A 22,574-nucleotide genomic window follows, 5' to 3' on the forward strand; every position below is an offset into this window, starting at 1 on the left:
GTTCCCAAATGGGAACTTTCCTAAATCCTAGTTTGAACGCATGATTATAATCAATGCAGCAATACCACTGATAGCCTGGCTGTAGCAGGATTCAGCTCATTAGTTTTGGTTTTACTACTTCGGTCAGTCTTTTCCACTTAGAGCAGGCAGCTGTTTTTAGCTTTAAATTGCCACGGGACACGACAGCAGACAGACAGAGATTAGTTGGTGAATATAGTGGAGCATTTAGCAGCTAAAAAGCTACATATCTCCATCATGATTTAGTTGGAGCTGAAAAGTCACAGAAGGTTCACTGCAAAGTTGTTTGCAGCTTGTTTCTGCTGCCCTTCACTTTTTTTTTTTTTTTTAGAAGAAAACCAGCTTCCCTAATTAGTTTCAAATAAGTTGTTGTTAAAGTGAGGGTCTTATAAACATACTGTTGGGTTGCAATGTGGAAAATAGGGATCCAATGACTAAAGTTAAAGTCATGATATCTCAACCTCCTCAATTTGAACATTTCTGTCCTGTTTGTCCTTTATTACTCCAATTATTCTAATTATATTATATCTATTTTGTTGTAGTTTTTTAGCTACACTGCTCCATAAATTTCTTTCATCACAAGACCTTACGACTGAAGTCAGATATGTTTTTAAATGCCTGTGTTAATTTTCAGGGAATTAAAGGAAGTCCCGGAGCCTATGGTGCATCAGGTGATGAAGGAAGGAAGGGACCTAAAGGTACAGCCTCAGATTTTAACTTCAGACAGAACGGGATCTACAGTAGATACAAATTATACAGTAACTGTAATGAAAATATTTTATGTCTTGGTGACTTTTGCAAAATATTACAGGTGAGAAAGGCCTTAGTATAGACATACCAGGATCTACTGGGTTGAGAGGAGAGGATGGAATTCCAGGAGACCCAGGTACAAACTGTGGCTCATTGTTTCTTCTCCTCTGGTTTTGATCTGCACCCGTTAACAAGTATTTGGTCGATATGAAAGATTTGATGTCCCTCTTACAGGTCAGGAAGGATTAAGTGGACCGACAGGTGACAGGGGTGTTCCTGGTTTTGATGGTATCAAAGGTAAAAAGGGCACGTCAGGTTTTCCAGGAATATCAGGATACCCAGGTAAAAGACTACCATTAATTTCCTTTATCACACGCTGTCCAGTTACAGTTTGTCATTTTAATGACATACATTATAGCAGATTTATATTGCATTTACATGTATTTATTTAATTTGTAGGCTCAGACGGGCAAAAGGGCACTCCTGGTAACCAAGGCCAAAAGGGCTTTCCTGGAACTCCTGGAAAAGAAGGACACCCAGGCTCTCCTGGCTTCCCAGGAAACAAGGGTAATAATTTATCTTTCTTTTTGAATTTACATGCTTGTTTTCTACAATATTCCTCCCTCTGAGCTATAAATTGTGTGCAGGTTACCCTGGCTTGAAGGGTCTTTATGGACTATATGGATTGAAAGGACAAAAGGGGCTCACAGGAACACCAGGTACTCAACCAGACTCATTATTTTTCTTTGCACAGCCTCAATATACCATTAATATTTCAAGTTAAAAAAAACTTTCATATAGATTAATGCTTATATTTTCCAAGTCAGCTGTTTACGTTGAATGATGGGGTCCAACATGAGCACACAGCTTTTACCAAAGTTCTGTTTAGTCCATATGAGAAATATCTTGTTTTTCTATGTGCTCTTCTCACTGGTTTTAGGTAGGCGGGGCTAAGTTAGAAAATATGACATCACATAGTTCTGTGCACCAGATAGGAAATTTGAATTTCGATTCAATGACACTTGTGGTGTTTGTTTAACTCTGTTGTGTTAAACTCTTAAGAAATCATTTCTAAATGTGTGTTCTTTGGTGGTTTTATTTTACTTTCATTGTTGCTTAGGTAATTGTGAATATTTCATTTTTAGATTTGCCACTAGACATGTTTTCTGGGACTTTACACCTGCGAGTTATTTCAGACAAATTAGACATGGAAATCATGTCTCTGTGTTGATGTAAAATGATGTAAAATCCTCAGTAAACACGTGTTTCATGGTTGTGTTTGCACCAGGTCAGGACAACTTTGGACCAGCTGGGGAGTCGGGACCTACAGGACAGAAGGGAGAGAGCGGTGACCCCAACAATCAGCCAGGTTTTCCAGGCACAGCGGGTTTGAAGGGCTTTCAAGGACCCCTAGGTTAGCCACTAGCGTTATGCATTAATTGGGGCCCCAGTTAAGAAAGAGTTCATCCTCCTGCTGGGGTCTTAATAAAATACTGCAACGCATACTGTTTGTTGTTATGAGATTTAACTTCTTAAAGCTTGAAACAATCCAATGTTTCATTTGTTCAGGTGACCATGGTCAGCCGGGACTGCCGGGACTCCGAGGCCCCGAAGGACCAGACGGGACCCCAGACAAACCAGGACCAGGCGGAGACCCCGGCTTTGGAGGACCTGCAGGGTACCGAGGTAAAAAGGATTAATTTTCGGAAAATGAAACCATTGTTATAAGAAGAAATGAAGCAGTAATATTCAATATACTATATTTCTTTATAGTCTTTAACCTCCTTCCAGACATTGGTGCACTAGGAGGCCTTTTTGCTCCATTTAAATATATTTATCAACCATAAATCATTTGATTCTCAGGTTTTCCTGGAGCCCAAGGGACTCCTGGTGTGGATGCTCCACCAGGAGAAAAGGGTGTTCCAGGATCAGATGGGTTTCCTGGATTTCCTGGTGCGAAAGGATTCAAAGGAGATTATGGTCCAACTGGATACAGGGGGCCCAATGGTGTTTCTGGAAAGAAAGGTACAGATTAGATATTTACATTTTTTTTAAAGGCATTCCTGATACAGTAGCTTGATTTCAAATTACCACTGAACCAAAAGTGAAGTGTTTGCAATAATAACTCTGAAGGTGAGTCCAGTGATGTGTTTGGTGATGGATGCCAACAGTCTAAATGTTCTTATGATAGTTTGTCAAGAATGTATCAGTTATTGCTGCTTACATTTTAACATTGGAAATGTACCATTTACTGACATTTATGGTCAAATAAGTTTTATTTACATATTAAAGTACATTCACTGCAAGGAAAACCATGAGCTAGAGTTAAAAACGGTACATTAAAGGGCAAAAAAGACACACACAATACCGTATGTTGCTGTTTCTCTATTAAAAGGCCAGAATCCAAAAACATGCACCTCAGGTCAGGTTACCTGGCGCTGCACTAGTGGCAGCCTGTTGCAGCAGCTCCCCCCTGAGAGCCCCCCTGCTGTAGCGAAGAAATTTCCCCTCGGGGATTAATAAAGTGAAATAAAAAAAAGAAATATTGAAATCCTGTGATATTGTGAACTAATGGTTTTGATTTGCACTTCTTCAGATTTCTGCCATTTTAAAGTATCAATAAATGCGTTACTGGTAACTAATAGTTATGTCAATGCGCATAAAATCTTGTTAACGCATGATATGATCATATGGTCACATTCTTGATATGTTCTTTTTTTTTACAGGAGTGAAAGGAGGGCAAGGATTGATGGGAGTTCCTGGCACAATTGGTGTAAAGGGAGAAAGAGGACCAGCTGGTCCCAAAGGAGGCACCGGACTCACAGGTACCTTATGTGCTCATAATAAATTGACTGCGCGCAAGTTACCATATATCGTAAGTGCTTTTGTGGTTTTTTTCTTCGTTGTTAAGTTAACCATCCTTGCTGCAGGTGTTCCTGGACCCCCCGGCAAACAGGGTCTTCCTCCAATTCCCACCAGGGTTCCAGGAGAGAGGGGTCCCTCTGGACCACAGGGTATCCAAGGACCAAAAGGAGGTAAAGGAGAAACAGGACCCCGGGGCCCCCCTGGGAATTCAGGTTAGTTACACAAGTAAAACATTTGCTGTTGAAAAGACACCTCCAGAAACTGTACAGCTCACTAACACATGTGCATGTATTGTACAGGGTTCATGGGACCCATCGGGCAGAAAGGCATGCCTGGGATTAGTGGTACACCGGGAATGCCTGGTTTCCGTGGAGAGCTTGGACAAGTGGGCCACCCTGGTCTGCAAGGCATGGAAGGTGCGTCTGGGAAGTTTAGGATTAGGTTGATTAGCCTGGATTAAAATATTTACATGAGGTGGAGATTAACGTAGAAAACTAGTTACAAAGAAGATTTTGATTGTTTTTTTTGTTCAAGTTGATTTAGTGACTTAAACCACTAAAACTGGACAGGAAATTATTGTCAGATTTGGACTAGAGAGATTTATTTATATGATGTAATGTTATGTGCGAGGGTTTGAGGGCAGTTGTGAGAATATGAGGCAACATGTATGTCATTCTCAAAGTTCCATCTATGTACACTACTGAGTGGATTACATAATTGATAATTAGGTCACTGGACAGTTGAGTGAACTCCTCATTCCTCAATAGGTCACCGTGGCAACCCTGGTATCCAGGGGTTACCTGGTATGCCTGGCCGCAGTGTCAGCGTGGGCTACTTGCTGGTGAAACACAGTCAGTCGGAACAGACACCCATGTGTCCTGTGGGGATGTCCAAACTGTGGGACGGCTACAGCCTGCTGTACCTCGAGGGCCAGGAAAAGGCCCACAACCAGGATCTCGGTGAGTCTCTGAACTTCTTCTACAGTATGTTTGGGCACTCAGTAACTTCCACTTCAAAAGTCTCTGTCAGGTGCAAATAGGATTTTATTGCTAATCCACTGTACGGGATGATTAAATCAGTTATCTGCGCCCTTGTGTTGACATGCTGTCTGAAAGGTTTAGCAAAATGAGGAGGCTTTCAAAAAGAATGTAGAGCAGTAAACATTAAAACAAACAGTCCTGCAGGAATACCTGCGCAACGTTTTGTAAAGTTACTTAGCAGGTCGGTTGTTGCTGGAGAACTTGCCACAGCACTTCTGTGGATGTCGGATGTTTCAATGTCCTCCGTTTAGATTACAGCTCTGTGAGGACCACAATGGCTCCTCGTTGTTGTTCTTGCTGAAGATATTTCTTACGACTCCGGCTGTGTGTTTCGGTTTGTTGCCACGCTAGAGAATGAATTTGGGACAGTTCAGATGTGTCCCTGATGGTTTCATAACATAAACCTTTGCACGGTACCACATGTCAGTTATGCGAGTTTGTCATACATTCCTGTCAAACTGTGTTGATTGGTTCCTCTGAAGTTGTGATTTACCAACCAGAAGACTTTCATTTAAGTGTGGCATTCAGACGTGTCGTTACTGACACAGTGACAGAGAAGGCGACCAAATGTTTACCGTGTTTACTCTGACTTACTCTGACTATGACTTTTTTTTCATATTTTGGACGACATGCTATAGTATGACTTTTTGGACACATTTCGGACGATATGCATACTGTATTACTTTTTGGACGACATGCTAAAGTATGACTTTTTTTCATATTTTGGACAACTTTTTTTTTTCATATTTCGGACGACATTTTGGATGACATGCATACTGTATTACTTTTTGGACGATATGCTATAGTATCATTTTTTTTCACATTTCTGTCGGAATACTTAGTACGACTTTTTTTTTCATATATTTGACAACATGCTATAGTATAACTTTTTTTCATATTTTGAATGACATGCTTTTGAATGACTTATTTTTCATCTTTTTAAGTATTCCCCGACCCGCTGGTTCCGACATAACACTGCTTGCAGTTTTAATTCTTTGATTATATTTTTGTAAATATTTATCCGTTTGGTCATTTATTCACTCTGTAAACACACAGTGAATTGAGTTTGTAAAAGAAATGTGACATATCAATAAAAGCATGCCTGTTTTTCAGACTATAATATGTTTATTTGTTCCCGCCCAGGTTTGGCTGGCTCCTGCCTCCCACGCTTCAGCATCATGCCCTTCCTGTACTGCAACCCCGGAGACATTTGTTACTACGCCAGCAGAAATGATAAGTCCTACTGGTTGTCAACCACCGCTCCTCTTCCCATGATGCCTGTAGAAGAAGGAGAGATCAAACCGTATATCAGCCGCTGCTCAGTATGTGAAGCTCCATCAGTCGCCATCGCAGTTCACAGTCAGGACATCACCATCCCTCAGTGTCCTGCGGGCTGGAGAAGCCTGTGGATTGGCTACTCGTTCCTCATGGTGAGTCTAGTTTTATATGAGCGTTTTAAGAAGTTATAATCCCGAAGGTGCTGAATGCAAGACTTTAACAGTGATTATATTTGTATAAGTATAAATGTCTTTGACTTTCCGCCTGCCTCATTGAATCCCCTTTCACCTCTGACCTTGCAGCACACGGCAGCAGGAAATGAAGGCGGCGGTCAGTCCTTGTCGTCGCCTGGCTCTTGCCTGGAGGATTTCCGCACAGCGCCGTTCATTGAGTGTAACGGGGCCAAGGGCACATGCCACTACTTTGCTAACAAGCACAGTTTCTGGCTAACCTCCGTAGAGCAGTCGTTCCACACCGAGCCAGCGGCAGAGACGCTCAAAGCAGGGCAGCTCCTGTCACGCATCAGCCGCTGCCAGGTCTGCATGAAGAACTTGTGAAAGACTCGACAGCAGCGTTGACAGCGAGAAGTTGTTGCACGGACAGCGGTGTAGTGTCGTCTAGCTTTGGAGGATTTAAAAATCCTCACATCAATGTCAACGGGTAGCCACAGAGCTCAGATATGCAACGACTACGCGATGCCGTGAGCTTTAAGTTACACTCCAGATACCCCCGTAATGAAACCAACAGCATTCTGGGAAAACAATCCTTTTTTTGTTACATGTGGTTTGGTGCTTCCTTTTTAACTTATTACCTCAGCTACGATGACACATTGGTAACTATCAGAGACCGAATACTACAGCTGAACCAAAGATGCACTGCTTCCGTTTAACAAGGTGTTTTTTTTAGTTTTTTTTTAGGGTTTACAGCCCGCCATAAAGCCACTAACACTGCTTCTCGCACAGCTGTGGGTTGATAGTATTGACAGTATTATTCCGCTTTGACTCTGTTGCTATGAGAAAGCCTATTTTTTATATAAATTACAGCAAAACGTTTACTTTTTGTAATCATTTGTCAACTACTGCAAGGTCATCTATTCCTATTTTCAATATACCATATGTTCACACAATGCACTGATTCTGTTTTTACCATCTGAATGAACTTGACTTCCTCCCTCAGTTTTAAAATATATATATATATATCTTATCTAATGCTATCCACATCACGTACCTTTTCCTTTAAAAATCTACTAATTATTGAGCTGCCAACACGACAGAATGTAAACACTTTGGATCAGAGGTCTGACTGGAGCCAATCTTTTCTCTGGTCATTGATCTCAGTTAGATTAGACCCTTTCACACAACTTGGAAAGTAGGTCAAATGTTCTCCTTCACCTAGAAACACTTGTTTGGAAATAAACAGATTGACCAGGAAAATACTGCCAACATCTGTTTTTTAATTGTTCTATAAGTCATCGTAATGGTAATTTTCATAACACTAATGTTTCATCGGATTGTAAAGATTAAATGTTGTTTGTTATACTTCTGTGTCATTTTACACTGACAGGCTTCTTAAAGTGACAGCGGAAAAACTGCAAAATAAAAATATTTATTATGACAATGCTTACAAATTCAACAGGGATTTTACACTTAACAAAATGATCCAAAAGTGCCAATGACATAAAGATCAGAATCAACAATAGTAACAACATTAAAGTTAGGTGTGATTCATGAAACCTTAAAATTAAATTTATAGAAAGCACAGTGCAACGTGCCACCCAAAAATTAGTGCTCTTAGAAGTTGTGAAATTCTCCAAGCAAAACACAAAACATTCACAAATAGCAGTGATTGACTTTTAAAGTGTCGTTCGTCCTCAGACGCATCTTTGGGATTTTAAATGCGGCTTTAGTCGTTAGAAAGGTTTCAAAGTACAAACTGACGCTGCAACACGTTTATTTCACTTCCGAAAAGGGAAATCTTGAAATGTCTCCAGACACCAGGAACTCGATTTGGTTTTCCTGACCATCTTCACAGCATCGAGTGTGAGAGTGTGTGTGTGTGTGTGTGTGTGTCTTTTCAGTGGAGGTTATTAATGCTAAAGGGTCTCAGTCAAGACAAAAAACAGTAGTACCATCACAGTATGAATTTGGTGCTCAGAACAACCTGCTGATTGTCCTTTGTTTAAAAAGAGTTTGCTGGTGGAAGCCTCTTCGCCTCCGTTCGGCCCCTAGCAGCAGGTGGATCTGGCCCTCTTGCTGCCGACCCCCCTGTAGTCCTCCAGATCCACCGTGGGAGACCCCTGGTTCTCCTGCCTCTTCCTCAGGATGGAAGGCAGCACCAGATCGAACAGCGTCTCAAACAGACTGTCCACGTTGTGTCCGGTCTTGGCACTGGTCTCGAAGCACATCTTCTCCGCTGGGAGGCTGCTCTTCTCGTCCAGGCCCTTGTAGCGCAGTACTCTCCCGTAAAGAGCGGCGGCATCCTCGCGCGTCACCTGCTTGTGCAGCATCAAGCCAGAGAAGGATGCAGGGGAGGCCGGGGGAGTCGGCCAAGCAGACAGCACCTGTGGTTCAGTCCTGTCCTCCTCGCACTCGGTCTGGCTGTCGGGCGGTCCGTCTAAGTCCGGGGACTGTTGGGCTTTGGGGTCGGTGAGATCCGCCTTGTTGCCCACGATGGCGTAGATGCAGTCGAGGTTGGCGGTATCAGTCAGGGACAGGAAGCGCTCCTCCAGCTCAGCCAGGCTCTGCCAGTTGGTGACGTCGTAAGTGAGAATGACAGCGGCTGCACTTCGACAGTACATGGAGCCCAAACCGTGGAACTGTTCCCGGCCTGAGGAGACAGAAGGAGGTCAACGGTGTTTAAAAAAAAAAGAAGAAAACTCAACTTGAACCCAACAAGGACACAGACAGCCATTCTGTATGAGCAGCACTGCGGAACGAAACAGCAGGGAGAGTTTTGTTTAAGACAGTCAGCAGTTTGAAAACAGAAACCACCTTTGTTCTTGAAATATGCAGTATTTTCCAAAGGCCACATTGTGTGTGAATGCATCACCACCAGGGTCGTGTCCTGCTAATATCCTCAACCGTCAGTTAATTAGTTGCACCTATCTACTGATAATGGAGTCTTAATACAAGAGTCCAGCCATGAATCTTAACTTCATGACGGGTATAATGTTCAGCTTTTTGTTTAAACTGTTTCAGAGGTGTCAATTCAACGGATTTTGGAAAAAGATTGAACTCCTCTCAGTGTAATACAAATTACAACCTCAAAAATGGCCATGAAGTTGAGTAAATACCTTTCTAAAACCTCTCAGTATTCACTGACATTTATAGCCTTTGGGAGGATTTACTGCAGGGCTGCTGCCTTTTTACTGAGCTGCACCACAAACTGTGTACATGTATCCAGGGCTTTATTTTCAACAAATCAGATGCTGTTTACTTTCTCAAATAACTGAATTTGTTTTGCTTTATTCGACCATCAGCCCAAAATCCAAAGCTGCTGAGTTGAGCATCAGATGCGACAAAGAAAAGCAGCTGATCTCCACTATGCTTCCAGTATAACCAACCAAATGTTTAAATTATCAAAGCAGATGGCATATATCTATAGATTTTTTTTTTTTTTTTACAAATGAATTAATTCATCGATCACAAATTAAATGTGCCTATTTACATGCTGTCAGCTCAAGAAGAAGCCCTAAAAAGCCCTCCTTGTCCTTCTGGAAAATACTGTTGCATATAGGTTTGGAAAAAAAACATGGAGAGTCAAGTCTTCCTGTCATAACCTAATCATGTGACTTTTAAGAGGAACCGGGTAAGCAGCACAAAACCGTTCACAAGACTTTGATACTACACTATAACTGAAAGGGGCGTCATCAGTGGGGGGAAAAAAAAAACAGCAGACCGTTTTCGATGTGCTGCGCCAAAAACCTGAACGACTTCACGACAACCTTCATAACCGCCGCTCTTCCACAGCTTTATATGATCCATGCTGATAAATGTGCAACAATGGCCTCGATATGACTCAGTGCTGATCTGGCATTTCTTCACCACAGTGGACTAAAGTAAACCAACGCAACAGGGACCTGAAACAGAGGTCATGGAGTTAGGGAACAGACAGGAAGTAGCTTTCTGGTGGTGCGGCCAGCTTTTCCTTATCTCTGTGGTTCACCAGCTCTGCTTTTGTTTGCCCAAAAGGGTTTTACCGTAATTCATGTTTACACAATACAGGAATGCAGAGCAGTGCTGAGCTCATTCAACCGTGCTAACTAGATGAGTAATTATTCCTGTCAAGACCAGCAGATACAGCCAAAACAGTTACTTGAGGAAAAAAATATATATTTTTTTTTAGCTCATCATGGCTGTTGTATTCCATATTACTGTAAAAAAGAAAAAACGGGTTGTCTGTGTAACAAATCTAACTTTCAAAACTGTTTTCTATTTTGTACCGCTGAAATGTGATTGGTCAGAGCAACACGGTGCCTAAATAAAATGACAATTTAAACTTCGGCTTACTGAACATCTAACTGAACACGCGCCGACAGTTTCCTCCTCCCTGTTGAAATAAGAATCGTAACTTCACGTACTGTAACACGTTCAGAGACTGACCTGCATGTAACTGTACCAATAACGATCTCATGTGGTGACGCAGTCAAGTCAATAATCATCGTTTTAATTGGTTAAAAAAAACAAAAACAATCTTTTCCACTTGTGCTAATTATGTGCAGATTTACAGAAAGGTGACTTTCTCTTCAGTTTCAGATCGTCCTTATTTCAGCGGCTGTTGGTCAAATAGGTGAGCACGTTGAAGATAACGCGGCAAGAGACGATTAGGTTCAACAGCTAACAAAAAATAATCTGGAAAAACATTTTATGATGATAAATGTATGCAGGTCAAACTGACTTCTCCAATAGAACGTTATTTTAAGAAATAAATGTCTTGGAGATAAACTCAAGTCGAAACTGTCCACGTCACTCTTAATCTTTAGAAGTGGATATTGAATCCGAGACCTCTACGTCAGCAGGCATCGACAAAAAAAGAAGACAGGGTCAAGTATGTGTGAAGTTCTCTGTAGTAGTACACAGATGACAGCGAGTTTCATTTGGTCACATTGGTCCAAAATTGAGCAATGTTGCAGAAGATGGGGAAAACTGTCATTTCATAACATGTTGAGAAAGTAGAAGACGAGGTGAACTGAATCATATTTGTATTTCTATCAAACGTGATAAATCGTGATCACAAATTACCAAAATCAAAAGGGATAGTAGTCTGACCAGTTGTTAGAAACCACATGAAGTTACAATGATATGAAACTAAAAAGTAAGTCAATGTCAGTTTTAAATAGCTGGAACTGGTTTATTTTCAGCCACTGACAAGAATTTTATTAATTTCCATACAGTCTCTGCCTACATTTGTTAGTTTATTAAAATATACATGACACAAATTAATGTTGATGTTTAATGTATTGCTTTATAACGATAAAGCAATACATTAAATACATGATATCAATACATGATAAAACGTTATCATGCCGTATGGTGTAATTCTATTTTCTAAATCCCTTAAACATTAATGTAAGATCAATATTAATGTACCTTTATACTAAGAGAGCTGTATTTGTTCCAAAGTAGACAACTGTGAATGTTTGCTATGTTAGTTTTATGTTGATTCACGGTTCAGACCAGCTAGAATAGCTGTAATTAACTTAATTAGCTCATCATTGAGGCAATTTGAATGTAGCAATTAAACCAGTCATACTGAACTTGTTTAGACAAATTTAAAATAAATCTAAAATGCAGCTAATGACAACAAACAGTAGCCTTCTGAAATTTCAAATGGCTTTAATAAACAGTTTAGTTGTTGTTTTCTTGCCATATTGTCTTTCTAAACACATAGATAAGCAAACTATAACATTAACTAACAAGTTGTCTTTTTTTTTTTTTAAATCAATCCACTAATGGATCCATATAATCCAACTTCACAATCGTAAAACAAGTCAACTACGTAATTTAACCAAACTACCAAAACTCAGAGCCGACCTGACTCCCTATCGCCCCCTAATGTAGGAAATTGTATTACAAGGCAGGACCAAAATCTTACATATAAAATACATTTAAAGTAGGATTTGTTTGGTATCAAATGAGTTAGGAAAGAGACCCTGATATATATATTTTTAAAGGTGTGACTGTTAATAGACATTTAAAAGCGGTTTTAAGGGTCGTATATTCCTCAGTGTTGGATTTTTAGGTTGTTTTGACTCTATTTGACCTTAAAAAAAAAATAAAAAGATATAATTGAGCAAAGCTTATGATGACATGCGATGATAAATGTTGTATTTCTTTTTTTTAAGGTGAACCTTGCAGGGGAAAGTTCTCGGAATATGTCCTGCTTGTACAGACCGAGCGGTCACATGTCTGATCGCCTCAGGCGGTGGAGTCACACGTTTATCAGGTAAACACCGCATGACACGAGTCTAACATAAACAGTGGAAAAAAAAAACACGAGAGGTTATTACCGGCCGTGTCCCATATCGAGATGTTGTGAGGTCCCCACTGTTTGAGGAAAAACGCCCCTCCGACGGTGCTGACGGTGTCTTTGAATTTCCTTTCCATGTACCTGTGGAGCAGCGACGTCTTGCCGACGTTCATGTCGCCGAGGATAACTATCTTGACGTCGGGCTTCTTCATCTTCGACGCGTTGGGCATGACGCTGGATCTGATCCCGGTGACCGGGGAGCTTTAGGTTCTCCTCGTCGTGTCGACACGCAGCTCAGCTCGCAGAGATCACCCGAAGCTGGTTTCCAGCAGCTTCGATGAACGTCATTTTATGAACCAAAGTTCATTTGTGACGACATGACCACCCGGTGTTGCCTCACTACAAAAAAAAAAAAAAAAAACCGCAGTCCGAGTCTGAACTTCAAAAAGTAACGAAGGTGAAACAGGAAGTAGGTGAGGAAGGAAACGTGTCGAGAGAGAGTGGGTTTTTTTTTACCCTCAGTTACGCCTTTCAGGCTTCTTCTGCTCACAGGCGCCGCCTCCGACGGGCTCCATTGTCAGTTTATGATGTTTTAACGGCAATAAACTCCACTTTTATGGATAAGTTTAAAATGTTTTAGGGTTTTAGGATGTTGTAATAATAATAATACGAACACGTATTCAAACGCAAAACCACAAATGTCCAAGAACTCTCAAAGAGAGGAAACGTGGGCAAGAAAAAAAAAAAAGTTTTAAAGTATTTAAAAATAAACGCTATTCCGACAGATGAATAAAAGTTATAAAAGGATTGTGTAAACATAAGGGAAACATTTTACCTTACACACTTAAATAGATGACCTACCATAGATCAGAAAATCTGTCCAATTTAATCTTTGCGAAACTGTGCTGATGGCAAATTTGATCCTAAATCTTAAAGTTCACAACCCTTTCTAAATGATTAGGTTTTGTCTTTTTTTTTTTTTTTTTTGTCTGTTGTTTCATGCTTGGCAGCTATTTGCCCAGTTTAGGTAAAGTCAAATGTGAGTCTGATTTGTTTTTGCCTGCAAGACAAAACTCAGAGCCTCAATTATAGAAATATCATGTTGGGCTGATGATAGTTTTCAAACACACACGAAACACAATTACATGATTGGCAACAATTTGAAAAAAACCCTCTCATGAAATAATGTTGTATTATATAGACCAGGATCTGTAACTATTAATTCAGCACTTTGGAATTAAATATTTAAAATTTATATATGATTTTGTGTAAAAAAAAAAAAAATAAGTATGCTTGTGTTTTCTCTTTGCTGTGACACATGGGTGCAAAGTGCTACTTGAAATGTGATCCAAAAAGTTTCCCTTAAAAAGTTAATAGTGCCGTGTTTCCTCTGAGGAAAAGAAACATAGTGATCAACGAGTCATGTTTGTGATTTAAAAAAATAATACCTGCATCTTCAAATACTGTGAATTAGCACAGGCCTGCCAATGCATGTTCGTATGTCAACACACACTATATAGGTGTGTCACGTTGCCATTAATATACAGTCTGGATATATTTATATGCAGGTCAGCCTGACTCCTAATTCGTGCATGTCTATGGGGAAAGGGCTTTTTTTCCCCCCCCAATTAAAATAACTATTACTTGCAGAATTTTCAACAGATTTTTCATTTGTTTTGATTTTTGCAAATGCCCAATACTGTATTTATCAATGATACAAGATACCATAAATTAAAAAACAAAACAAAAAAAACGTTGCAGGCTTCACAGTTCTGTTTTTAATCACACTTATAGTAAAATATGTTTCCCATAAGTTGCACAAACTCTCTAGGATGGATGTCATGAACATAAAAACGCAGATTGGAACTGTAGTTGTACTTAATACAAATATTATTTTTTTTTTGACAAGCCTGCAAAAAGTACTGGGCACAAGAGCTTTACTACCATCTAGTGGCCAGCAGCTTTAATGTACTTCCGGTTTGCCTATTCAGCTGTTGGTCGCTTCTTGACAATTGCAGCCTACTTGGATATAGGAGTGTCCGACGAGCCGTAAAAGCATCACAAGCTCGTGTCTTCCTGTACCACTTGCATTGGGTCAGGACGCCTCATGTTCAGGATCACTTGTGAACAGTTATCAGCGTTGAAACGCGGTTCCAGTTTAGGTAAGAAAGACTGTGTACGACCCGGCGGGGGGGGCTTCCAGGTCCGGGGGGGGGCCTCTCTGTGTCGGCGGCTGCAGGTCGATAAACAAATGACAACATGCCGCAACAGATGCAGACGCTCGCCTTTGCCTCGGTCACAATTGCACTGTCGGTTGTCGCCACGTTGGTCTGTTTGAACGAGAAAGGTAAAGTGGAGGAAGTATCGTGACGTTTTCATATTTATTATCGGTAGCTTGGTCACGTTAGCTGCGCCATTGAAAGGTGGTCCCGTGCGGGCTTGGTGGAGCGGTCGACAGCTCGGCTGAAACCCCGGGGGCTTTAGGACCCCGCGGACACGAGCGATACGGGGGGAGGGCGGGGGAGGGCGGGGCGGAGAAAGGTGAAGTTAACCTCAGAGGACTGATCAGAGGTCAGTTTGAGAATTCCCTCCAGGAAGCCGAAGGTTGTAGAAACGGCTCAGGAAGCTGATCCTCAGTCAGTTTATCTTAAAAGTACTGAGCTACGCATTTTGGTAACGACGTTGAAAGGGTAAACATAGATGGCTAGGCTTTCGCTAGCGTACAAAGAGTTGACCCGTGCACGCCATTGTAATGATACTGAACTTTAAGACTCGACCCGCCGCCGGGCCCCTCCGGTCCTTTTGAGCGACCTGAATGGCCGTTTGCGGGTTTTGACGTTGTTCGGGAGAGCGTCGCTGCGCGAGCGGAGATCCAGGGCAGACGTCCATCATAATCCGCAGTGTCAACACATCTCCATTCAAGTCCTCGTGGTGGAGGTTAACGCTGTGCACCGGCCTGTTTTGGATCGGCGATGCAAGCGAACACAACGCGGGGCTTCCTGTGGTCGGACGTAGAGACGAGGACCCTGTTGAACATCTGGGGGGAGCAGGACATCCAGGCGGCGCTGGATGGAAACTTCCGAAACAGCTTCGTGTACCGCGACGTCTCCCGCAGGCTGGGGGCGATGGGCTTTGAGAGGACGCCGGAACAATGCAGGGTGCGGATCAAAAGCCTCAAGAGACAGTACCTGTTAGCGAAGGAAGGGAATCTCCGGAACAACGGGCAGTATCACAAGATCTGTAAGTTTTATGACGCCATGGAGATGATTCTGAGCAACCGGCCGGTTCTTGACCCCCAGGAGTTCATAGACAGCGGGGCGGGAGGAGAGGAGGCCGTGGACGGCCTGGAGGAGGATGGAGAGGACGTTCAGGACGCATACTCGGAGAGCACCGGGGAGTGTCCTTATCCTGCAGAGACTGAAGTCAAGCTGGAGTACCCAACTGTTCCCATCCCTATTCCGGTTAAAGTCACAGTGGGCAATAATAGTAAGCGCACCGTCCTTATCCGCATGTGTTTTGCTTCTCTGTGTTATTGTAATGCTTTTATAATGTCTCCCTCCTTCTGCCCTTCAGGTACCTCATCCAGACCGCACAACAGCAGCCAGTCGGCCTGTTCTCTGCCGGCCAGGACGCCCAAGCGGCCCAGGAAGCGACGTGCCAACTTCCCCATGGAGAAACTAATGGAGCAGTTCCTGGAGCAGAGCGCCCAAGCCGAGGACAACTTCTACCGGATGGAGGAGCAGCGCTTGCAAGCAGAAGACCGCCGCAGAGAGGCTGAGCACGCCAGGGAGCTGCACATGCTGCAGATGCTCGGCCAGATGTTCTCCAGCATCTCCTCCGCCGCCGGCTCCGCGGCCGCTCCCTCCAAGACGGGTCCTCCGGCCCGCGCCCCCGTCACCTCCAGTGCCTCCCCGTCGTATACACGTGGCCAGTCCAGTCATCTCAGACGCCCTTCATCCCAGACAGACTGTTACAGCCAACAGAGTCCCCTGTTGAACACAGATCCTCAGGCATTAGGTATCAGTTCCGGTGTCATGTGTTTGGCCCCGAGGTGGAATGTGTGACGAGAGAAGTAAAGGCGGATCGGCCGTAATGTGAAGGCTCAGTGGTGGATTATTTAACTTCATATTACATTGTGCTGACGTATCTGTAAGATAACTGGAAAAATGGCTGAATGCGAACTCGAAAGTGGTAAAACTCTCCCTTCGTTTATTTCCTCAGTGTTTGAACGCTACTACAGTTTGGGGTCGGCGTCGCACAAAGGCATGGATGACGACATCGTCTCACTAGTGAAGAGCATAGTCCCTGCACTGTCGTCCAAAAAGCACAAGGGACAAAGCGGACGTATCGGGATCATTGGAGGATGCCAAGAGTATGTCACTATAAACATCATTGAGAGAATAATTATTGAATATGTTTGTGCATTGAACATTCTCCCTCATTTCTTTCCATCTCCAATCCCTGAAGCTACACTGGAGCTCCGTACTTTGCAGCCATCTCTGCACTGAAAGTGGTAAGCAGTGATTCCGATCATCAGTTCCTCTCATTTAGAATTGATCTTTTTGGTTCTGCTTCGGTTCAGTGACGGTGTCTTTTTCTCATCCCCAGGGGGCTGATTTGTCTCACGTGTTCTGCACCAAAGACGCCGCGACTGTTATCAAGTCTTACAGCCCCGAACTCATAGTTCATCCAGTTCTGTAAGTACGGATGGACCAATAATTATCTTAATGTCATTTTGACTATTATGGGGGTTGTTTTAAACATTAAAATGCATTCCAACTGTGTATAACACTCATTAGGCATTACAAGTAGAATTATAATACTGTATAAGGTCACGCTTTACAACTGCATGTAATCTTTAGTCTTCTCATCATGATTTCATAATCAGAGCAGATCTTTGGTTATGGCTTGCCATAATGTCTATGAGGTATGTTATTTGTTGTATCTAAGATGTTAAACCTGGCTGTTGGTAGATGGGAAGCTTCGTCTTTGCATGGCCGTCATGCTCTCTAAAGGTTTTGAACGTGGGTTCTGGTGTCAGATTTAACAAATAGCCTGCACTACAAATCAATATGATTGTTGAGTCACGTTGCTGTTGTTCACTTTACTTCACTTTAAGTGGACAGAAACGTACCAAGAAGGTGTTGCAGCGAGCCATAAGTACACGGTTCATTTATTATGTTCACAGAAAGTAAAACGATGATCAGAAGACCTCGTAAATTAGAGTGATGATGATCAAGGAAGCATTCGCAATACCAGGATCCTGAAACATAATCTCTGTTCAACAGATATACTTTCACAGTTCAACAGTATTGCAAACAAAACCCTCCAAAATACCACTATAACCTCCATTAGGTGAGGATGTATTATACAACTGTTGCATCAGTTTGATCTATTCATACTTATTCTTCTGAGAAGCAGATTGTCAAAATGGACTATTTTAAGAATAGAGGATTGCAAATACCATACATGCCATCATATTTCTGGCACAAATGCAAAATGGTATAAATGGGACATAAAACCAATATAAGCCACAGAGACACTTCTCTCCATTCAACTCCTGGTCTTCACTTTGTGTGTATTTTTGTGTTGGCTGCATGGTTCCATGCAAAACAGATTTATAACAAGGCAAGCAAGGCTGAAAGAAACAATTCATTATACATAGAAACATCTAACTTACACTGTGTGTCTTTATTTGTGTGCATCAAGGGACAGTCCTAATGCAGTGGAAGAAATAGAAAAGTGGCTCCCAAGACTGCATGGCCTTGTGGTGGGACCAGGTCTTGGGAGAGAAGACTTGTTACTGAAAACAGCCAAGGCACGTGGGATATATTCACTCTCCCTTGTACTCATGAGAGTCTCTTAGACCAGCTACGTGTGGATAACCACAGAAGTGTTACTAGTCAGATCTTTTACAGTTGTTAGACAGAATACACTGATGGATTTAAGCTTCACGTGTTTGTGGCTCCCTGTGACTGATGGCTGAAAAATTTGCTTTTATTTCCCCAAAAAACAGTTTTGTAGATTGTTAACGGATAATGTTATAGAAAATAGAGCAAGAATTACAGACTTAAACTTTGTCTGAAAGAAATAATTGGTAAATTGTATTTTAGCTGATATTTTGAGTTTGGGGTGAAAGAATTGATCTACCTGACATCTATCTGTAATCATTGAGTAATGAAACAGTCACATCTGTACGTAAAAGTTCTATTTCAGTGCAGCCTAAAGAGAACATTACAGCGAGCTGGGGAAACAAACATCACTTTATTATACATGTTTCTGTGATGGGTGTTTTAATTTGACATTCTGTTTTGATAATGCTGTACTTTCTCTCCTTTAGGAGGTGATAGAGAAGTCTAAAGCAAGAGACATCCCGGTAGTCATTGATGCAGTAAGTCTGGATAACATCAAATTCCAGCTGTTGAACAGATGGGTTATTATTTCCAAAGTCATACAAAGCGTGTGTGTGTGTGTGTGTGTGTGTGTGTGTGTGTGTGTGTGTGTGTGTGTGATTTTTCAACAGGACGGATTATGGCTAGTTACACAGCAACCATCTGTTATTCAAGGATACCAGAAGGGTATCCTCACACCTAACTTCATGGAGTTCACCCGACTATACGAGGCACTGGTGGGTCTCTTGGCAGAGTTCGGTCAGTCAACAAGTGCTATGTGAACAATAATGTAAACAATCATTTTAATTGTCCACATATGTATGTGTTATTTCAGTGAAAATATAAATACAATAATCCCATATTCATTTTCATATACTTAAATAGGCATTGTATGACTGAAGTAAAATGGAAAAGCTGTTTGGAATTTGATTGGCATAGTCATACCCCACTGTACAGTTATAATTATGCAGTTACTATTATTAAAGTTTTAATTAAAATTTGAAAAATAAAAAGCAATTTAAACTTTTCCATTCATGAAAGCAATATTTCCATCACAGTAATAATTAAAATGTAATTATCTAACAGACTCAAATTAAAATGGCATATAACATTTATTTTTTTAAAGCCCTAACCTGCTCTTCACTGGACAATATTCAGATGCAATATGCAGAACAGCGTGCAGCATATTACATGTGCACGGATTCTGTGTGATAATGTACTGTGTGTGTGTGTGTGTGTGTGTGTGTGTGTGTGTGTGTGTGTGTGTGTGTGCATTTTCATCTTGTCTGTGTGTTGGATGTTTCAGCACCATGAGCCCATGGACAGCAGTGATTATCAGCGCTGCGTCATGCAGCTCAGTGTCGCTATGGGCAACCTGACTCTGGTGCTAAAGGGAGAACAGGATCTCATCACAGACGGCAGCAAAGGTTTATATCAAACACATCTTTATAACGCATGCTTACACCCACTGGCGTAAATCTCTACACGGATATTAAGTCTGAGACGCTTCTTTTTTGTGACCTCATGCCGTGTCCCGTTGTTTCCAGTGTACTCGTGCAGTTTAGAGGGCAGCGGGAGAAGATGTGGCGGACAAGGTGATCTCCTATCTGGATCTGTGGGAGTGCTGGCACACTGGGCCCACACTGCCTCCACAGCTGGAATACTCAAAAGGTGACACTACCGGCTGTTCCTGCTTTGTGTTTGTAAAGACGGAGCTTCTGCAGGCTTCAACAGATAACGTTGAATACATTTTGATACCAGATTTAATTCCTATTTAAATATTTTTCATGGTCATACAGTCCAAACTGTGAAGGAAATTTAGTTGGAGGATTGTGGACATGAATTTGTTATATATCACAATCATTTCTAGTAACTGTAATATCGAGTGGCTGTAGTGATATAAATATTAAATGTGACCTGGACCCAGAGAAGCAGCAGAAAATTTATGGATTCATTAACCCATACAAAATAATGAATTAGTTAATTAAGGTCATGTAGGTTTTTTACTATAATCAAGATCATTAAGATGATGAGCTTCCTAGTTACTGTAGTTTGCAGTGGAAACACTGTTTACAACCGAGGGACAAGATTCAAGACTTCTAAATGAAGTTTAAAACTTTTAATACTTTCTTTACATCCTTTTTTTTTGCTTAATTCAATGCTTTTCATGACTTCTCAAGACCACCAGATAGCCGATATGTAGCATCTTAAAAGGGCCAGACCAGTGTTTTAATATGTTTAAGCACATTACTTACAAAATTCAGAAACTTTAAATATTGCAAGTCATTTTCCAAAACCCTCCAGTTAGTGTTAAGATTGGTTTTATATGTTTACTCACCCATTGGCCTCCATTCCCCCCACCGTGGTACAGAAATCACATTGCAGGGGCATAAAAATCCCTGGATTTAGATGATCCATTCTGGTGGATATTTAGTCACCTTTTTAATGTATTAAGCTGAAATGATTAGTCAGTTATTTGATCAGTTAACATGGAATTAATCATCATTTATCAAACAGAAATGTTGATAGTATATTCTGGTCCTCGAATGAGAGGATTTCCTGCTTATGTTGTCTGCTGTGATGCATGAAAAAACACCAGTGCGGTTTTTATAAGTTTCATATAGCACAAGGAAATGTGATTAGTATATGTGTGTTTTCTAAAACCCCTAATTTGTTCCTCCCTCAGTGTGAATCCATCTATTGTCGCAGCGTTCGGCGCCTGCTCCCTGACCAGACAGTGCAACAGTCAAGCCTTCCAGCGACATGGCAGGTCCACCACCACCACAGACATGATCCAGGAGATCGGCTCAGCCTTCAAAAAGCTGTTTGAAAGCTGAAAATGGTCAACAATCAACCTTGTTGTATAAAACTATACTGTATGTGCTTAAAGGAGCAGTGTATAGGATTTAGTGGCATCCAGCAGTGAGGTTGCAGAACTTACAACAGAATCTAAGGCCTGCTCCCCAAGTAGATATGAATGGCTCATAGCTCATTCTAAAGTTTAAAAAAAAAATGCATAAATTCTGAGTTTAAGTTGATTATACTATAAAATGATTATATTTTATTCCATTTCTACCTATCGATCTCACTGAATCCTACACACTGAAACTTTAAATTTTCATTTTTAACCGTCTTTTTGGTGGGCTGGAGAAATATGTTCTCTTCAAGCAATTTTGAGTGTGGAGGTAAATTCTTCACAGCCCACCAAAGAGATCCACATTTTACGATGAATGGGGTCACATTTAACCAGAAACCTGTTTGAATTTTGAAATAAAAAAAATAAAAAATAACTAGTTTTGTGTGAGTTTCTTTTTATGCAAGTTCCAGAAAGAAATCCACACTAAGTCATGGTGACACACTTTTGTTGCCAGTGTGGCGATGCAGCATATAAACCCACAAGCCTGCTTTTTGCAGTAGATAAGAGCTGACAGTTCGTGCAGAACATCAGGGATGCTGGTGTTGGCTGAGTAACACGCACACTGGGGGTTTCTGCTATTTTAAGGTCATCTACCGGCGCCCTCTCGTTTTATTGTTTCTCCTGGAAAACTCCGTAATTTGCATTGCCCTCAAACTTTATTATCATAAAGTCAAACTACAAATAAATATAAGGTGTATGCCGAGATGGAAGCATGGCATCAGTGTTGTCTGGCGTTACCTAAAGTGCTTCATTATCTATGAAATACTACAAACGCACATACAAATGTAAATGAGAAAAGCTTTGTTAGTATTTCGGGTTGTATTAAGATACAGAACATGTGAGCGCAGAGAGTCGGGAAGGAACATGGAGTGTAAATAAAGGGATGGAAGCAACCAGATGTAAAAGCCTGACACTAGAAGCACAACAACCCCTAAACCCCCCCCGGAAAAAAACAACAACTCCCATATCTTGAAAACAAAACATTGGCAGGTATAATAACGGTGTGATAATATAATATACATTACATATAATGTATATTATAAACTTTATTATCTATAAATTATAATTTATAGATATAAAATAATTATATATTATAAATTATATAAATAAATGTATTTATTTATAAATAATATATATATATTATATTATAAAATATAATAGATAATTAAATGTAATTATCTATTATATTTTATTAAATATAATAAAAATGTATATTAAATGGAATATATATATATATATATATATATATAATAAATATTAGAATTTTTTTATTTATTTTTTTAATGCAAGAAACGGAGGGAAGTGTATGATTGACTGATGTGAGCTGCATCCATGTGTGTATATACG

At 41.0% G+C, this 22,574-nt stretch overlaps 3 protein-coding genes across 11 annotated transcripts in view; 2 read left to right on the forward strand and 1 right to left on the reverse strand.

Annotated features, from left to right (window-relative positions):
• Positions 1 to 7,003, forward strand: part of col4a2 (collagen, type IV, alpha 2) — a 55,188-nt gene extending 48,185 nt beyond the window's left edge. For all 3 annotated transcript variants that reach the window (XM_069154041.1, XM_069154043.1, XM_069154042.1), the window contains 14 exons: positions 653 to 716; positions 830 to 904; positions 1,003 to 1,110; positions 1,228 to 1,335; positions 1,416 to 1,487; positions 2,057 to 2,182; positions 2,338 to 2,454; positions 2,632 to 2,793; positions 3,495 to 3,593; positions 3,699 to 3,845; positions 3,933 to 4,049; positions 4,401 to 4,592; positions 5,817 to 6,103; positions 6,254 to 7,003. In XM_069154041.1, the coding sequence (XP_069010142.1) occupies positions 653 to 716; positions 830 to 904; positions 1,003 to 1,110; positions 1,228 to 1,335; positions 1,416 to 1,487; positions 2,057 to 2,182; positions 2,338 to 2,454; positions 2,632 to 2,793; positions 3,495 to 3,593; positions 3,699 to 3,845; positions 3,933 to 4,049; positions 4,401 to 4,592; positions 5,817 to 6,103; positions 6,254 to 6,508 (1,929 nt within the window). In that variant the 3' untranslated portion in view covers positions 6,509 to 7,003. The remainder of the gene's footprint in view (positions 1 to 652; positions 717 to 829; positions 905 to 1,002; positions 1,111 to 1,227; positions 1,336 to 1,415; positions 1,488 to 2,056; positions 2,183 to 2,337; positions 2,455 to 2,631; positions 2,794 to 3,494; positions 3,594 to 3,698; positions 3,846 to 3,932; positions 4,050 to 4,400; positions 4,593 to 5,816; positions 6,104 to 6,253) is intronic.
• A 381-nt stretch (positions 7,004 to 7,384) lies between these two features.
• Positions 7,385 to 13,064, reverse strand: rab20 (RAB20, member RAS oncogene family). The gene is made up of 2 exons (XM_069154046.1): positions 12,460 to 13,064; positions 7,385 to 8,777 (listed from the first exon to the last, which is right to left on the reverse strand). Exons 1-2 carry the CDS (start codon positions 12,647 to 12,649, stop codon positions 8,176 to 8,178), a joined length of 792 nt encoding a protein of 263 aa, XP_069010147.1. The 5' UTR covers positions 12,650 to 13,064; the 3' UTR covers positions 7,385 to 8,175.
• A 1,328-nt stretch (positions 13,065 to 14,392) lies between these two features.
• Positions 14,393 to 21,600, forward strand: naxd (NAD(P)HX dehydratase). Of its 7 annotated transcripts, XM_069154048.1 has the most exons (12): positions 14,952 to 15,577; positions 15,719 to 15,905; positions 15,993 to 16,436; positions 16,641 to 16,791; positions 16,887 to 16,932; positions 17,028 to 17,116; positions 18,129 to 18,237; positions 18,760 to 18,810; positions 18,943 to 19,047; positions 19,617 to 19,737; positions 19,858 to 19,981; positions 20,997 to 21,600. In XM_069154048.1, exons 1-12 carry the CDS (start codon positions 15,392 to 15,394, stop codon positions 21,145 to 21,147), a joined length of 1,764 nt encoding a protein of 587 aa, XP_069010149.1. In that variant the 5' UTR covers positions 14,952 to 15,391; the 3' UTR covers positions 21,148 to 21,600. The 7 variants fall into 7 exon arrangements, with proteins under 7 accessions (XP_069010154.1, XP_069010153.1, XP_069010151.1 ...); XM_069154047.1 differs by having other exon boundaries at positions 14,952 to 15,905; XM_069154053.1 differs by lacking the exons at positions 14,952 to 15,577; positions 15,719 to 15,905; positions 15,993 to 16,436 and adding an exon at positions 14,393 to 14,581.
• The last annotated feature ends 974 nt before the right edge of the window (positions 21,601 to 22,574 follow it).

This window comes from Embiotoca jacksoni, unplaced genomic scaffold (genome assembly GCF_022577435.1).
Source record: "Embiotoca jacksoni isolate LCO1_2020_lvr unplaced genomic scaffold, fEmbJac1.0.p SCAF_2, whole genome shotgun sequence".
NCBI lineage: Eukaryota > Metazoa > Chordata > Actinopteri > Embiotocidae > Embiotoca > Embiotoca jacksoni.

Coding starts and splice junctions, on each gene's coding strand:
- rab20 (XM_069154046.1), bottom strand. CDS start 12,649: ATGCCCAACGCGTCGAAGATGAAGAAGCCCGACGTCAAGATAGTTATC. Junction 8,778..12,459: donor CTCGATATGGGACACGGCCG/GTAATAACCTCT, acceptor CTGTCTCCTCAG/GCCGGGAACAGTTCCACGGT.
- naxd (XM_069154047.1), top strand. CDS start 15,392: ATGCAAGCGAACACAACGCGGGGCTTCCTGTGGTCGGACGTAGAGACG. Junction 15,906..15,992: donor AGTCACAGTGGGCAATAATA/GTAAGCGCACCG, acceptor TCTGCCCTTCAG/GTACCTCATCCAGACCGCAC. Junction 19,982..20,996: donor ACAGCTGGAATACTCAAAAG/GTGACACTACCG, acceptor TTCCTCCCTCAG/TGTGAATCCATCTATTGTCG.